Genomic DNA, 16751 nt, shown 5'->3' on the forward strand with positions numbered 1-16751 from the left:
GAAAAAAATCATAAGGCTATAGTCTTGCATTTTTATCAATTTTTGCTCTGAAATGAACGAACAAAATCATTCATTTTTGTCTTGCATTTTTATCAATTTTTGCTCTAAAATGAACGAACAAAATCATTCATTTTTATCAATTTTTACTCTAAAATGAACGAAAATATCATCAGGCATGATTTTGCATTTTTATAAATTTTTACTGTAAAATGAACGAAAACATCAGAAGGCTATAGTCTTGCATTTTTATCAATTTTTACATTAAAAAGAACGAACAAATAACAAGGGAATAGTCTTGCATTTTTATCAATTTTTTGCTTAAAAATAAACGAAAAAATCACAAGGCCATAGTCTTGCATTTTTATAAATTTTGCTTTAAAATGTACCAAAAAATCATAAAGTCTTGCAGTTTTATAAACTTTTGCTCTAAAATGAACGAAAAAAATCATAAAGTCTTTAGTCTTGCATTTTTATCAATTTTTTGCTCTAAAATGAACGAAAAAATCACAAAGCTATAAGCTTGCATTTTTATCAATTTTTTGCGCCAAAATGAATAAAAAAATCACGAGGCTATAGTCTTGCATGTTTATCAATTTTTACTCTAAAATGAACGAAAAAATCACAAGGCTATAGTCTTGCATTTTTATCAATTTTGCTCTAAAATGAACGAAAAAATCGCAAGGCTATAGTCTTGCATTCTCTTCAATTTTTGCTCTTAAAATGAACGAAAAAAATCACAAGGCTATAGTCTTGCATTCTTATAAATTTTTGCTCTAAAATGAACGAAAAAAATCACAAGGCTATAGTCTTGCAATTTTATCAATTTTTTGCTCTACAATGAACGACAAAATCACAAGGCTATAGTCTTGCATTTTTCTCAACGTTTTGCGCTAAAATGAACAAAAAAATCACGAGGCTATAGTCTTGCATTCTTATAAATTTTGCTCTAAAATGAATGAAAAAATCACAAGGCTATAGTCTTGCATTTTTATAAGTTTTTGTTCTAAAATGAACAAAAAAATCGCAAGGCGATTGTTATCAATGTTTTGCTGTAAAATGAACGAAAATATCACAAGGCTATAGTCTTGCATTTTTATCAATTGTTTGCGCTAAAATGAACAAAACAATCACAAGGCTATAGTCTTGCCTTTTTATCAATTTTTTTTGCGCTAAAGTGAACGAAAAAATCACAAGGCTATAGTCTTGCCTTTGTATCAATTTTTAATCTAAAATGAACAAAAAAGTCACAAGTTTGTAGTCTTGCAATCTTATAAATTTTTGAGCTAAAATGAACGAAAAAATCACAAGGCTATAGTCTTGCATGTTTATCAGTTTTTGCGCTAAAATGAACAAAAAAATCACAAGGCTATATAGTCTTGCATTTTTATCAATTTTTGCTCTAAAATGAACGAAAAAATCATAAGGCTATAGTCTTGCATTCTTATCAATTTTTGCTCTAAAATGAACGAAAAAATCGCAAGGCTATAGTCTTGCTTTTTTATCAATTGTTTGCGCTAAAATGAACGAAAAAATCACAAGTCTTGTATTTTTATCAATTTTTAATCTAAAATGAACAAAAAAGTCACTAGGCTATAGTCTTGCATTTTTATAAATTTTCGCTATTAAATGAACGAAAAAATCATAAGGCTATAGTCTTGCATTCTTATAAATTTTTAATCTAAAATGAACAAAAAAGTCACAAGGCTATAGTCTTGCATTTTTATCAATTTTTTGCGCTAAAATGAACAAAAAAATCACAAGGCTATATAGTCTTGCATTTTTATCAATTTTTGCTCTAAAATGAACGAAAACATCATAAGGCTCTGTAGCCTTGCATTCTTATCACTTTTTGCTCTAAAAAGAACGAAAAAATCATAAGGCTATAGTCTTGCATTCATATCAATTTTTGCTCTAAAATTAACGAAAAAATCGCAAGGCTATAGTCTTGTATTCTTATCAATTTTTGCTCTAAAATGAACGATAAAATCACAAGTCCTGCTTTTTTATCAATTCTTGCTCTAAAATGAACAAAAATATCACAAGGCTATAGTCTTGCATTTTTATCAATTTTTGCTCAAAAATGAACGAAAAAATCGCAAGGGCATAGTCTTGCATTTTTATCAATTCTTGCTCTAAAATGAACGAAAACATCACAAGGCTCTGTAGTCTTGCATTCTTATCACTTTTTGCTCTAAAATGAACGAAAAAATCATAAGGCTATAGTCTTGCATTCTTATCAATTGTTTGCGCTAAAATGAACGAAAAAATCACAAGTCTTGTATTTTTATCAATTTTTGCTCTAAAATGAACGAAAAAATCACAAGTCCTGCTTTCTTATCAATTCTTGCTCTAAAATGAACGAAAATATCACAAGGCTATAGTCTTGCATTTTTATAAATTTTTAATCTAAAATGGACGAAAAAATCATAAGGCTATAGTCTTGCATTCTTATCAATTTTTGCTCTAAAATGAACGAAAATATCGCAAGGCTTTAGTCTTGCCTTTTTATCATTTTTTTGCGCTAAAATTACTGAAAAAATCACAAGGCTATAGTCTTGCATTTTTATCAATTCTTGCTCTATAATGAACGAAAAATCACAAGGCTATAGTCTTGCATTTTTATAAATTTGTAATCTAAAATTAACGAAAAAAATCACAAGGCCTTGCATTTTTATAAACTTTTTGCTCTAAAATGAACGAAAAAACCAGAAGGCTATAGTCTTGCATTTTTATCAATTTTTTGCTTTAAAATGAAAAAATCAGAAGGCTATATAGTCTTGCAGTCTTATCACTTTTTGCTCTAAAATGAACAAAAAATCACAAGGCTATATTCTTGGATTTCATCAATTTTTTTCCCAAGTTCAACTCTAAAATGAACAAAAAAATCATAGCTATAGTCTTGCATTTTTATCAATTTTATTCTAAAATTAACGAAAAAATCCCTTAACTAGTAAAATATACAGATACCGTATGTTCACCTCCAGCGACCGCAAACTATCAGTCCAGGTTTGTCTTTATTTCTGACTGCAGGTTGGGTGGTTATTTTTTTCAACACCTAGTTGCATATCTGATAACACAATGTCATGATCACCAAGACAAAAATTTAACACAACACTACATGTAATATTATTCACGAACACACACACATTTGATTTCTAATTAATGTTTTATTACTTTAATACAAAGTCATAATTTTTTGACTTTTCCCCTTACATTTTCCTGAACAGTTTAGTTTTAATAATCTTGACTTCAATTGATCACACCAACATTGCGAAATTGATTTTTAAAAGTCACAACTCTTCAACAGACTGAATGTTATTTGGTAATAATTATTGTCAGTAGCTTTTTGTGCAATGTTTTTGGTTGTGTTCGTATTTACATGTACAACTGAAAATGATGACATTACAATTAATATGTAATTACTAAGCAATATACATAATTGTTTGTTCTAAACCAAGCAGATTGTAAATAAAAGAAAATACTAATTTCTTACTACAATTTTACAACGTAATAAAATTAACCAACAAGGAGTAGTTTAAAAGATAAAATAATATTAAAATGCTTGATAACATGTGATAAAATAAAGCAAAAAATGAATACGATACATTATTCTTAAATTTATGTGGGAAAATTTGAAATGTGGGAAAATTTTAAATGCAAACATGTAGTCATTACTTTTGAACTGTTGAAGTCCAATTCTTACTTACATGAATTGCGAAAGTTAAGCGAATTTCCCTGCCCAAAATTTGAAAAAGAGCACAAGATTGTTTGCATCTGCCAATTCGCTTAGCATTTGCTGTCGCATGGAGTATGAACCTGGCTTCAGACATCCACAATTACTAGGTGTTAATTGAAAACCGAACCTTAAACTGTTCACAAAGTCTTTCTTAATTCCTATTTTTGTTTAATAATAATTTTTACATTTGGGCGTTAACTTAACTTTCCAACTGAACCTTATTATACGATACATATATCTCACTATGCAAAACTAGAACAAGATATTATGGATATATATACAGGTAAACATTACATGAAGATGTCAACGTCTACTCAATGAGGATAAGAATGGACAGACATGATCATTCCTAAAATCCACTTCTGGATGTCGACCCCAACCCTCCCAGTTTCAGGTTTACTCGTGTATCTCAGAATCACCAGAAACACTTCAACAAACTTTGACATGATGTGGACCATTTCTTTCTCCCTTTTGTGATTTAATTTCCTTCAAGAAAATTTAAGTCTCAAGGAGAAAACTCATATAACCAAAAAATAATTTCTGAGAAATTACATATCCCAGTCCAGACACCATTGTAAAAGAACACGAACCAGAAGGGCCTTACCCACGCCTGTTCACAATAGTCGTAATGGCCAAATACTGTTTTCAGTCATCAGACACAGCTGGGCCCAATGTCATAAAGCCTGTAAGCACAACAAATTGCTAAGCAAAAAAAAGGTTACCAGCCTGAACAGCACACAGTTAACGTTGCTGCAACTGGCATCCTGGTCATATCTTGCTTAGCAGAGAAATTTGCTAAGAGAGCTTTCTGCTCAACAGCTTTAGAAAAAATTGCTCAGCACAAAGAAAAGTTTACTTAGGACAAATAGGTTACCAGCAAGAACACCATACAGTTACCATTGCTGTGACTGGCAACCCCGGTCATTACCAATAGCCAAGATTGCCAAGATTGCTTAGCAGAACTTTCAGGGTACAAGGTTTATGAAAATTGGGCCCTTTTGTCAGTTGACCGTCTTCTACCATCTCCTTCCGCCCCTACCTCTCCCTCCACCACCTCTACCACCACCACTTCTACCGCCGCCTCCCCATCGTGCACCCCCGCCACCACCGCCACTCCTTCCCTGTCTACCCCAACCTCCCCCTCCACCTCCATATCGTCTACCACCACCGCCTCCTCCGTAAGATCCTGCAGCCGGTACCAGATCGGGAAGCTCCATTGCCGGACTCAACGTACAGTCTGGAGAATCCTGCCATTGTTTCTATTCATAGAAAAGTAAAAAAAAAATTAAATAAAAATAAATATATTTAAAGACACTGGACACCTTTGGTAATTGTCAAAGACCAGTCTTCTCACTTGGTGTATCTCAACATATATGCACAAAATAAAAAACCTGTGCAAATTTGAGCTCAATAACTTATCAATAACTTATAAAAAACACCTTATCACACAAAGTTGTGTGCTTTCAGATGCTTGATTTCGAGACCTCAAAATCTAAGTCTGAGATCTCAAAATCAAATTCATGGAAAACTACTTCTTTCTCAAAACTATGTTACTTTAGAGGGAGTCGTTTCTAACAATGTTTTTTTTATACTATCAACAGCTCTCCATTGCTCGTTACCAAGTAAGTTTTAATGCTAACAATTATTTTGAGTAATTAACAATAGTGTCCAGTGCCTTTTAAGGAGAATGGATGGACAAAAGTTTAGTTGTGGATAGATTGCATAGATTGCATGAATCTCATAGTTTTTGTCCACACAGGACGGAAAGTCCATCAATGAAGTACTTAATCTGAGAAGCGTTACTGCTCAGATTCAAATTTTCAGGGATATAAAAAGAAAACTTAAAAAAATTAAAGTAAAATAACTATCATAATGCATTAGACTTTTAAAAGCTGCTGTACTTCTAACCAAGTGAGTTTTTTATCACATTAATTGTTTAGAGTGAAAACCTTCCCTTAAAACAACATCCACGACAGAAAAATTAAGATTCAAAATTGACTTTCGGCTCTTACCAGGAGTTTGTTCTCAAGATGTTGTGGCACATCCATTGCAGCGGACACTCTATCTTTACAGACCCGCACATCGCGAATTTCATTCTTGACATCTTGGGAGACGTGGAACCCTAAGGCTTTGAGGACGTCTCCTCCGTTATACATCTGATAGTTTGTCTTAAGCATGTAGGTAATCACACCCTGAAACAGCAAAGGAAAACAAAACATTGTAACAATGATCCCAAACCATCACCAACAAGATGAACAATATGCTTCTGCACTCTAAAAGCAGATACACGTTACCAATCTTTGGTTGTCACGTGTATTAGCAGAGTTCTCGTCCATTTTAGCGCCAGGAGAGTCGTCATCGGTTGCGTTCTATTAGCTTCCCAGGATCGACCCCAGTCTGCCACCGTTAGGTTCGTAAAGCTTTGACGTCATTCCAGGGGCTCACCTGGGTCAGCCCCCAGTGCCCTGCTTGTGGAGTGGGTCACTTGGGGCTGGCCCCAGGTGCATGACGTCACCACGAGAGGCAGGTATGATCGTTCGATTAGCTCTTGTCAGGACTCACCCAAATGAGCACCGCGGGGTCGACACAGGGAAGCTTATTAAACGCACCCATTGACAGACATGGCGCACTAGAAATGTTCAACAATATTATCACTACACCTACCTGTTGAGAATTGATCAGCGACCTCGTCTTGAGTAGAGTAGCTCCAGAGATGTGTGCGAGAGCGGCAGCTAGAGCCTCCTCGGGCGTCTTCTCCTTCAAGATCTCTTGGGCTGCAACATTGAAGTATTTAACAACTCCGGCTGGCACTGCATCCAACACTCTTTAAAGGAAAAAAGAAATTAAGAAAGTATTAATAGATGATAAATATACGCAAACATGATAAACATTATAATTGGTTTCTACCCTTAAGGGCAGTCCACTCTTTCTGCGAAAAAATGCAGAACGAATAATTCGCACCAGTTGACTTGTGCTTTTAACTCCTTCAAAGCATTCCCAGGAAGTATGAACTGGGCTTTACATCAATATGTATGTGGGCTTTATTAATGGACATCTCAGGCCAATGAGTAACAATTTGTCAGATTTTTCTCAGGGAAAACAAATATAAAATCAGACGAAAGTAGACAAAATTCATGGCCCGATACTAAAACTGCTGGCCTAAAATTCAAACGCTGATATTCATGAGACTTCAAATGGTCCACTCCGAGAAAAACTCCGAGAAGAAGTCAGAAGTCTCTATGAGAAGGAATGATGCGACTTACTTTGCCGCCTCCTTGGAATTTGCCGTGATGATGTCAGCTGGTTGAGGTGGAATGGTCTTGGTGAACTTCATTCCCTGGTGAATAAAAAAATCAACCAAAGTCACAACAAATTCCAAAACAGAAACATTTCAACATGAAATTTGGAGCTACAATCCCGGCCCAAAAGCGTGGGCAATAAACATACCCTCCCCCGTGACCCCGCTCACTGTTGTTAACCACAGCTGGAGCACAGACTGCGCAACGAGAGCTAACATATAACAGGGGGCGGGGGCCCCAACAAGATATGGCTGGGATTGTAGGTCAGGATTGCAACTCAAGCTTCAGACAACGCATTCCCACAAAACACTCTCAAAAGCACAACAAAAACAAAGGGCATCAGTGCCCTGAACCACTAGACCTCTTTTTTGTCTTTTATGTAAGTAGGCTCTACAGAGTAAATGAGAAGAGCTAAACTGCACTGCGCAAGAAATTGCACATGGGCTTGCTTTGGGCTTGCTTGTAATAACGTTACATGAAAGCATAAATTTACAGTAGAACAAACATGTTTGATCATTTAATAGCAGCTTTTTAATAATAGTTATAAAAAAAGTAAACTCACAGACTGAGATTCAACTCTTCTGAGCTCACTCTCTTCGTTCGGTTTGTACAAACAGATACAAATTCCAGATCGTCCAGCTCTGCCCGTCCGTCCCGATCGATGAATGTACGAATCAACATCCTGCCAATTCAAAACATGAACAACATCTAATGTAAATAATAATAACAGTTTATTGCATTTCTTGTGCGTCATCTTCATCCACAGATGTTAGAATTACACCCAAATTCCATAAACAATAAAAAAAATTACATAAATAACAGAACTAAAAATTCATACAAATCCAGCAAAAGAAAAAATCACACAATGATCATAAAAACCGACACCCTCACCCCATGTAAGGGGGAACAAAACAATATTTTTTTAAAGTGAAATTACAGAATATAAACCTCCTTGAACAAGCGAGTCTTTACTTTTGCCTTGAAGGACCCCATTTCATTCTATTAAAGGAACACGTTGCCTTGGAACGGACGAGTTGGTCAAAACAAAAGCGTTTGTAACCGTTTTTTATATAATGCATATGGTTGGAAAGATGTTTTAAAAGTAGAATACAATGATCCACACAAGTTTGCCTCGAAATTGCGTGGTTTTTCTTCTACTGTGCAAACTAACACGGTCAGCCATTTATGGGAGTCAAAATTTTGACCCCCATAAATGGCCGACGTGTTAGTCGACGAGGTAAAAGGAAAACCACGCAATTTCGAGGCATGTTTGTGTGGATCATTGTATTCTACTTTTACAACATCTTTCTAACCATATGCATTTTATAAAAAACGGTTACAAACGCTTTTCAAAGACCAACTCGACCGATCCAAGGCAACGTGTTCCTTTAAGTGCCTGCTTTTTCTTTTGCATTATGAACCTCAGGCCTTCATTTTAAAGGAGCGCGATCGCGCTCGCGCTCCTCCGCGCTCCTTAAATTTTTTAAGGAGAGCAAAAAAAAGCGCTCCTTACAATTTCAACAAGAGCATTTTTTTTCAAAACGCAAATTGTTGAAAAAAGTAAGCGGCTTAAGTCTGAGAGTTGGAGGTGGCAACATTTAAAGAACTCACGCTTTTCTTGTTTGTTTCCCCTCGATTGTTGAAAATAAGCTAGCTGCTGCTTCGATGTTGTTAATTGAAAGTGGTAAACGAGCCCTATTCAAGTACATGTATGTTTTGACTGTGTGTGCGTGCCCGCATGCCTGATGTTTACCGCAGCCGGTCACACAAACGGAACTGAGTTGGGTCGCGCGAGCGGGTCTTAGAATATCACACAGGCGGCAAGAGCCCTTTGTGGTTAGATAACAGTCTCGGCACCAAAAATACACGCTCGTGATTGGTGAAGTATTTTTGCCAAAGAATTGGCCGCCCTGCTAAAATTATTGGCCGCCCTGCCCCAAAAAGTACAAAGAGACTATTTTTAGGCTGCATTTACTAAGATCAAACGAGTACCTGACAAGCCAGAGCCGACTTCAAAATTATAGCATCACAAATGCGATCGTAAACAAACTTTAAAACACGATGTATACACGGCCACATGGTTCGTATTTATATGCCGAGTGGATTTATGCATCAACCAACCATGCACACACACCACGCTCACCATCAACGATGGGAATACCCACTGCATGCATTGTGCATGAACAGTCCGCACGCTGTGATTGGCCGTTGATATACTCCAACACAACACGCACGTTCACAAACCGAGAAAGAATTACCACACAGTGCCGCACGCATGTACATAATGGTACAATGTACAGCCTCGAAGCATGTTCAAACATGTCAACTTTCGCCCATTGAGGGCGTGCGCGATGCGGGGCAAAGTTCATTGATCATTGAATCTCGATTATTTTATTACAAACGAAGTTCTTAACGACGGAACCGCTAATCACTAATTCATGAAAATGGTTTTGAATGGAAAAGGTAGTATTTAGGGCCATAATTTGGGGATAAGATCGTCCAAAAATGTGGGTTTTGATTTTTTTTTTCCGTTTTGAAAATTACACATGAAGACCGTCCGATCATGGTCCGATCACCCGCTTTCTAAATTCTGACGTGCGGCATGCCGATCATCCCTTTGAGGATATTTATTGGCGCGGCGCACAAAGCAAAATGTATAACACATTGTAGTTTTGATTTAGTTTTTAAAATAAGGTTGTTCCAACCGAAATGGATGCCCATCAATAGGTAGGTAGCGCCGTCGTAATACATTATTTTAAGAAAATGGTTTTCTCAAGCATTTGTTGATTTCACGTCCGCTGACGTCATATCAAAATGGGCGCCATTTGATTACGTCATATTGACGGGCGCCATTTTGATTACGTCATGCCGCCCTCCTAAAAAAAAAGTCTGTGGAGAACATGTATTTTTGTAATAGATAAAAATGCCAAAGAGTTGGGGGGGGGGGGGTCTCCGGCCGCTTGGCTGGACGCCGACGTTCATGTTCCAAACAAAAAGTGGGAAGGGGGTGGGGAATCTCCGGCCGCTTGGCTGGACATGACCGGTGTTTTTATTAAAGGCATACACCCCTTAGTTGGCATTTTGAGTAACTATACAGATAGTGTCCAGGGCCTTTTAACTTGCGTTTTGTTAGCGAGAGCAAATCACTCTCCTTAATTCATTGTTTTGATTTAAGGAGAGCGATTTTAAAATCGCTCTCCTTAATTTACCTTTTGATTTAAGGAGAGCAATGCACAGCTCTCCTCAGATTTATTAAAATGAAGGCCTGGAACCTTAAACACCTAACTTTTAAAAAATTTTAATATAAATTTTGTAAAAAAAAAAACTAAAAAAAACAGGCATGCAACTGTAACTTCACAAAATTGCATGATTTTGTGTAGTATTTTTCAATTTTGGATGGTAAAACTGAGATTAAAAAAGAAGAGGAAATCAGCCGATCCAAGGAAAAGTTTCATGCCTGAAAAGGGAGGGAAACGAGTGTTTCTCAAAAACAAAATGACAATATTCTTACCCGTGGTGGACAGCACTGGATGACCAAATCAACTTCTGGAACATCCAGCCCTCTCGCAGCGACATCCGTCGAGACGAGACACTGAAAGTTCCCCTCACGAAATCTCTGAATAAGTAGGATGAATAAAAAAAAAAAAACGTTATTTTATTTTTTAAATTTATAATAAAATCAAACACAAAATGGGCTATGTGGTTTATTACAATTGTTCACATCCCCATAGATTAAACGTTTAACCCAAGAGAAATGGAACAGAACTCAACACAGATGAAATCAGCGACCTAAACCCATTCCACATAACACCCCTGCAGGAAATGAAAGTCCTAAAGGCGGACGGCAAGGAAAGATACCAACTACACCAACCCGACAATACCTGAAATGAGAAACAACTCCTGGAGCAAGCTAGTCAAAACGTTGAGACCAATTCAGAACTGACTCCGCGGCAGTACAGTTAATTTCGATCCCATAAGCTTAAGTAGTCGTCCAGTATATTTTCTATACCAGCCGCCCTGGTAATAGTTAAAAAGCAGGACAGTTCTTTTCAGAACAGAGAAGTCTCCCGAACCTCCGATTATCTACTAAGCGGCAGTAGAGTTAAGCAAGATAGTTCTCCAAGAACAAACTCTACCTGGCAAGAAGACACACACATGGTGTTACCGCAAGCCAAATATACATGTACAACTATACAAGAAACCTCCAAACTTTTACCTTGAGCGTAATCTCTCGTTGATTTTGCGCAATATCACCATGCAAGACTTGAGCATCAACCTTCATCGCTGGGTTCATTGATAGTTCATTGGCTTCAGCTTTAGTCTCGCAGAAGACCATAATGCGGCCATTGATTCCGCTGTAGATTCGGATTACATCGCTGATCAGACATGGGCGATCTTTGTAGTTGACGCAGATTGCAAGATGCTGTAAACAAAACGTTTAAGATGATCATTATTAAAATAATGATAAAAATAGTATAGCCCGACTCGAGGAGTAACCGGTACAAAAGAAAATGTTATCTTTCTTTTGCATTCTGTAATAAGATGAAATTAAAAACAAGCTCTTATTAAGCACATTTTACAATAATGCATCAGTGCACTCTTTTAATAGTGCCCTGGTCAATAGGCAAAAAACATTTTAAGTAATCTTTCTCAGCTCCCTTGGGAGTATACAATCCAGGCTGTCATGTTGCTCAGAAAGCTTTTTCAAAACACAATATCAACCTCTACCATTGCAGGAGCCCATTTATACCCCTGGGTGAAGAGAAGCAACGATAGTGTGAAGCATTTCACTCAAGGAAACAAGTGTCATGACCAGGATTTGAACCCACCAGAAAATTAAAAGAAAAAGTTTTACCTTGACGTTTGTAGCCGTCTTGTCTGTCCGCGACCCGACCAGATCATGCTTCCTCAAGTCTGTCCTCATGTACTTGCGAGCCGTTTTATGAACCCAGTCAGGGACTGTGGCTGAGAAGAGCAGTGTCTGGGGGTTCCCAAGTTGCTCTGGTGTCCCAGCGGAGGCTCCTACGGCTGGCTTGCCGTCCGATGTCTTGCCTTCAGCTGGCTTAACTGCAGGGATGAGAATGGATGAAAGTGAACAATGCTGAAAATAGCTTGTAGGTTTGGGTCCCCCTTCATCTAAAACCAGAGGTCGATTTCACAAAGAGTTAGGACTAGTCCTAACTTACGACTAGTCCTAGGAGATATACAAATTGCATGGATAGTCCTAAGTTAGGACGAGTAACTAGTCCTAACTCGAGATAAGACTAGTCCTAACTCTTTGTGAAATCCACCCCAGGGCCCACTTTCAAAGAGCTGCTTAAGCTAAAAAAAGTAGCTTAGCACAGCAAAATTAAACCACCATGATGCATGTACAATTTGTTACTGGTATCCTGCTCATATCTGCTAAGCGGAAAATAGTAAGCAATATTTTTCTATATAGGATTTGAGGCATTGCATGGTGAGGTATCAATATATATTTGGTTTGCGGTAACACCATGGTGTATCTACTTGCAAGGTAGAGTTTGTTCTTTAGAGAAGCGTCTTGCTACACGTATATATTCTACTATCGCGGAGTAGATTTATCGGATTGTTTGGGAGACTTCTCAGTTCTGATAATGAACTGTCCTGCTTATTAACTACTACCTGGGCGGACGGTATAGAAAATTGGCTTGGACTGCTACTTTAGCTTATAGGATCGTTTTGAACTGCACTGCCGCGGAGTGAGTTCTTAAATTGGTCTCAACGTTTCGACTAGCTTGCTCTAGTCATCATCAGATGAAGACAAGTTACCTTTGTTATAAGCAGCTGAAAGGATCTCTTCTACAGACTCGGTGAATCCCATATCAAGCATACGATCCACTTCATCCAACACGACGTGCTTCAGCTGGGACAGATTAAGGGTACGCTTTCGGACGTAGTCCAAGACGCGCCCTGGAGTCCCGACTAAGACATCGATGCCTTTACGGATAGCAGACTCTTGTGGCCAGTACGCCACACCACCGTAGATGCAACATGTCGTCAACGACGGGCTCACTGCCTCAAACTCCTCACACACCTTAAAAAAAAAACATGAGAGGAATTGAGAACTATGACTCTTAAGTTCACCATCAACCTTTCTGTCGTCCTCTTCTTTTTCATATTTTCAGATACTGTCATAATTGCTTTAAATAGAGAGCGAATAGTTTAAACTTATAAAATTGTTTGAAATTTAAAAATCACAGAGAAATGTTTTCAGGAGTTGCCTCGATCTGTTTTACATAACAAACCATTTTTTATTTTTTTTTATTATATTAATGAAGTTCTCAAAAGCCACAGCACTTCAGCAAGTAGTATTTTAAGGGAAGCTTTCCTACCATCATTATTTTAAACCGCGTAAGTTTAATGTAAATCTGTGGACTTTTGTGTTATGAGTTGAACAAAAAGTACCCCAAATCCTTTAAGTAGGGCGCTGGGATACAAATGAGCTGGACTGACCTGTTTGGCTAATTCCCTGGTAGGAGCGAGGGCCATGACAGTTGGAGGACGTCCACTCTTGCGAGGTATGTCCTTAAGTTTCTCGTTGAGCGGAAGGACAAAGGATAAAGTCTTGCCAGTTCCGGTTCCTGCAAAAATGACAAGGGTAAACCATGGTTTCTTGTTTGCAAAGTTATAGGTTTAGAGGTAAGGTTGTGGGAAGGGGTTCTAGGGATGGGTATTTGTGGATGAGAAAGTCAGAGGAAGGGTGGAATTATCAAGTTCAGATGGTAGGTTTGAGGAGGGGGCTAGGGTGAAATTACTACAAGGTTCACAGTAGAGGTAGGTTAGGGGAAGGGGCTGGGGGGGGGGACACGACAAGGTCGAGAGGGTATAATGGTGGAAGGGATGAGATGTTTACTTGTAGTTCAGAGGGTTGGTTCAGTGAAGGGGCTAGGGTGGAATTACTGCAATGTTCAGGGAAGGTTGGTTTGGGGAAGGGGCTGGGGTGACTACAAGGTTCAGAGGGTAGCATGGTGGAAGGGTGAAAACTACAAGGTTCAGGGAAGGTTCAGAGGGTAGAATGGTGGAAGGGGATAGAATGTTTGCTTGTGGTTCAGAGGGTAGGTTTCGGTGAAGGTGTGGAACTGTCAAGCCTACAATACAACTTCTGCTGTGCAGAGGAGAGGCCTAGGTTTTCTGAAGACAAGATTCAATGTCAACTTACGGGCTTGAGCTATTACGTCGTGACCGTCGTAAACATCGTTGAAAGTCTTTGCTTGGATGGGAAACAGGTAGGTGATCTTACGGGCTATAAAAAAATAACAATCAATTATAATTCAAAAAATGACGAAGAGAATGATCAGAACAACATTTGAAAAAATATTGATTTGATTTTGAAATCAACTTTTAGTGAGTTACACTTTTTTTTACCTTTGAGAATCTGAATTGTCTTGGCAGAGACGCGGAAGTTTTCAAATGCACCATCCTTCTCCTCTTTTGACATCTGACAAAAGTAACAATCAATTAATTAATATTAGTAATATTTGAAGGGAAGCTTTCCACTATCATTATCTTCAAACCCTGTAAATTTAATGTAAATCTGTGGACATTTTGAAAAAGTACCCGAATCCTTTAATAGGACGAGTTAGTCCAAACTTAAGTTTGTTATATCTCTTAGGGATACCCCCCAAGTTAGGACCAGTCCTAAGTTCTTTGTAAAAGTCAACCCCTGGTCAGGTCAAGTAAGCGTTTGCAGCGACAAGACCAGCAGTCTTGCAGATTCCACCCGCGACAAGACCAGCAGTCTTGTAGATTCCACCCGTTAAGTTGCACCCTGCATTTACCTCCGGTTCTTCCGGTTTCTCCGTCTTGGCCTCCGTCTTGGCAACCTTCTTGGATTTCTTCTTAACAATAACATTAGCCACATCCTCTCCTCCTTCGTCTGAGTCCTGCTTTCTTTTCTTACTTTTCTTCTTGTCTTTGGTGACAGCTTCAGGACTGCTAGCAGCAGAAGTGTGGCCATTTTGGACGACTACATCTGTTTCTTCACCAGCAGGCTGCTCTTTCTGATATAAAAAAATTGATCATGTTACGATAAAGTACCACTGTAGGCAATTGCAAGGATAACTTTTTGTATGGCTCCTCCACTTTTTCACACTCATTTTTATAAAAAAAAAGGAATATCTCACTAATTGAGGTAAACTTGACTGCCACTTTTTCAATCTATTCATTTCGTTACCAAAACATTATTTTTAACTTTAAAGGCAGTGGACACTATTGGTAGTTACTCAAAATAATTATTATTACATAAAACCTTTCTTCTTGGTGACGAGTAATGGGGAGAGGTTGATGGTATAAAACATTGTGAGAAACGGCTCCCTCTGAAGTAGTGCCATAGTTTTTGAGAAGAAGTAGTTTTCCACGAATTTGATTGTGAGACCTCAGATTTAGAACTTGAGGTCTCGAAATCAACCATCTAAACGCACACAACTTCGTGTGACAAGGGTGTTTTCTTCTTTCATTATTATCTCACAACTTTGATGACCGATTGAGCTCAAATGTTCACAGGTTAGTTATCTTATGCTTATGTTGAGATACACCAACTGTGAAGACTAGTCTTTGACAATTACCAATAGTGTCCACTGCCTTTAAATATAAAAAAAAGCAAAACTTTACTAAATTTTTGAGCAAATAAGACACAATATAGTTTTTTTTCTTTTTAAATCATAAAATAAAGAATGAAAAAGTGATTCTGGGCTACTAACAACTATAACCCTTTTAGATTTACCACCGACTCTACTAAACGTTGTCATGTCATGTTCAGGGGTGATCGTCGTGGGTCTGGCACAGCCGGCTGCATGGCGAACCCTCCATACGCCAGCCATCCATGTGGTCAGTGCATGCCTATCACGCACGTCAAATAAAATTTAAAACATCGAACAGTCTTCATTCATTTTCACTTACCTTCTGCTTTTTAGACTTCTTGATTTTCAACTTCTTCTTCTCAACACCAGTTCCCACATCTTGAATGGAATCCTCATCCATTCTGTACGTTTCACAAGGCATTTACTTTGGGTAAATGTTGAAATTATTCGTCCAAAAATCCCCTCACTTTGTGTCGCTTTACGTCCTTCGTAACTTCCCGTCTCCACGTGTAAAATTAAATGCACACCACACCGCGTGTGTTAAGGGCCTGCATGTGCGTTGGCGGTGTACGTCGGGATCACGACCAAACCACCGTAAGGAATGCACACGTGTAGTCTGGCTTGCGGGTCATTTGATAAAAATAGTCTGGTAATTTTATCGCACATCAATGTCTAACTGATAGTATACTGATTCGAGCTGGGTACCAGGCTAGTCGAAAATTATTTCGTAATCGTCCTTTTTATGACAAGCTTGGCGCCATCAACGGCGTAAAACTTTAAATTGAATGACCGGATCGAATTTTTAGAAACTTACTGCCCAAGGACAACAAACAGCCTTTTGTTTGGAAACCCAAATATTATCACCGTGCCCAACTTTCGATCAGCCGCAAATTGCATTGAGACAATTTTTTGTATGACTCATGAGCATAATGGAGCATTGCTCCATGATATGAGCGTGCATATTAAATATTATGTTTAATTAATTTTATTGTTCCTAAATTATGTTTTTAATTAAATTTGGCTTAAATCAGATAAAATCGCAATGGGGAAGCCTTGAATAATGAAATTATGGCTGAAATCAAATAAAATTTCAAGGGGTATACAAACCTTGCATTT

At 37.9% G+C, this 16751-nt stretch overlaps 1 protein-coding gene across 1 annotated transcript; it reads right to left on the bottom strand.

The window, feature by feature from the left end:
- Window positions 1–2819: 2819 nt before the first annotated feature.
- On the bottom strand, window positions 2820–16129 carry LOC139953216 (nucleolar RNA helicase 2-like). Its single transcript, XM_071952675.1, has 14 exons — window positions 15955–16129; window positions 14835–15056; window positions 14422–14494; window positions 14216–14299; window positions 13510–13637; window positions 12826–13090; window positions 11891–12102; window positions 11252–11458; window positions 10547–10651; window positions 7598–7717; window positions 7000–7073; window positions 6401–6560; window positions 5749–5928; window positions 2820–4995 (listed from the first exon to the last, which is right to left on the bottom strand). The coding sequence occupies exons 1-14, from the start codon at window positions 16054–16056 to the stop codon at window positions 4753–4755; spliced, it is 2175 nt and encodes a 724-aa protein (XP_071808776.1). The 5' UTR covers window positions 16057–16129; the 3' UTR covers window positions 2820–4752.
- Between the last annotated feature and the right edge of the window lie 622 nt (window positions 16130–16751).

This window comes from Asterias amurensis, chromosome 21 (assembly GCF_032118995.1).
Source record: "Asterias amurensis chromosome 21, ASM3211899v1".
NCBI lineage: Eukaryota > Metazoa > Echinodermata > Asteroidea > Forcipulatida > Asteriidae > Asterias > Asterias amurensis.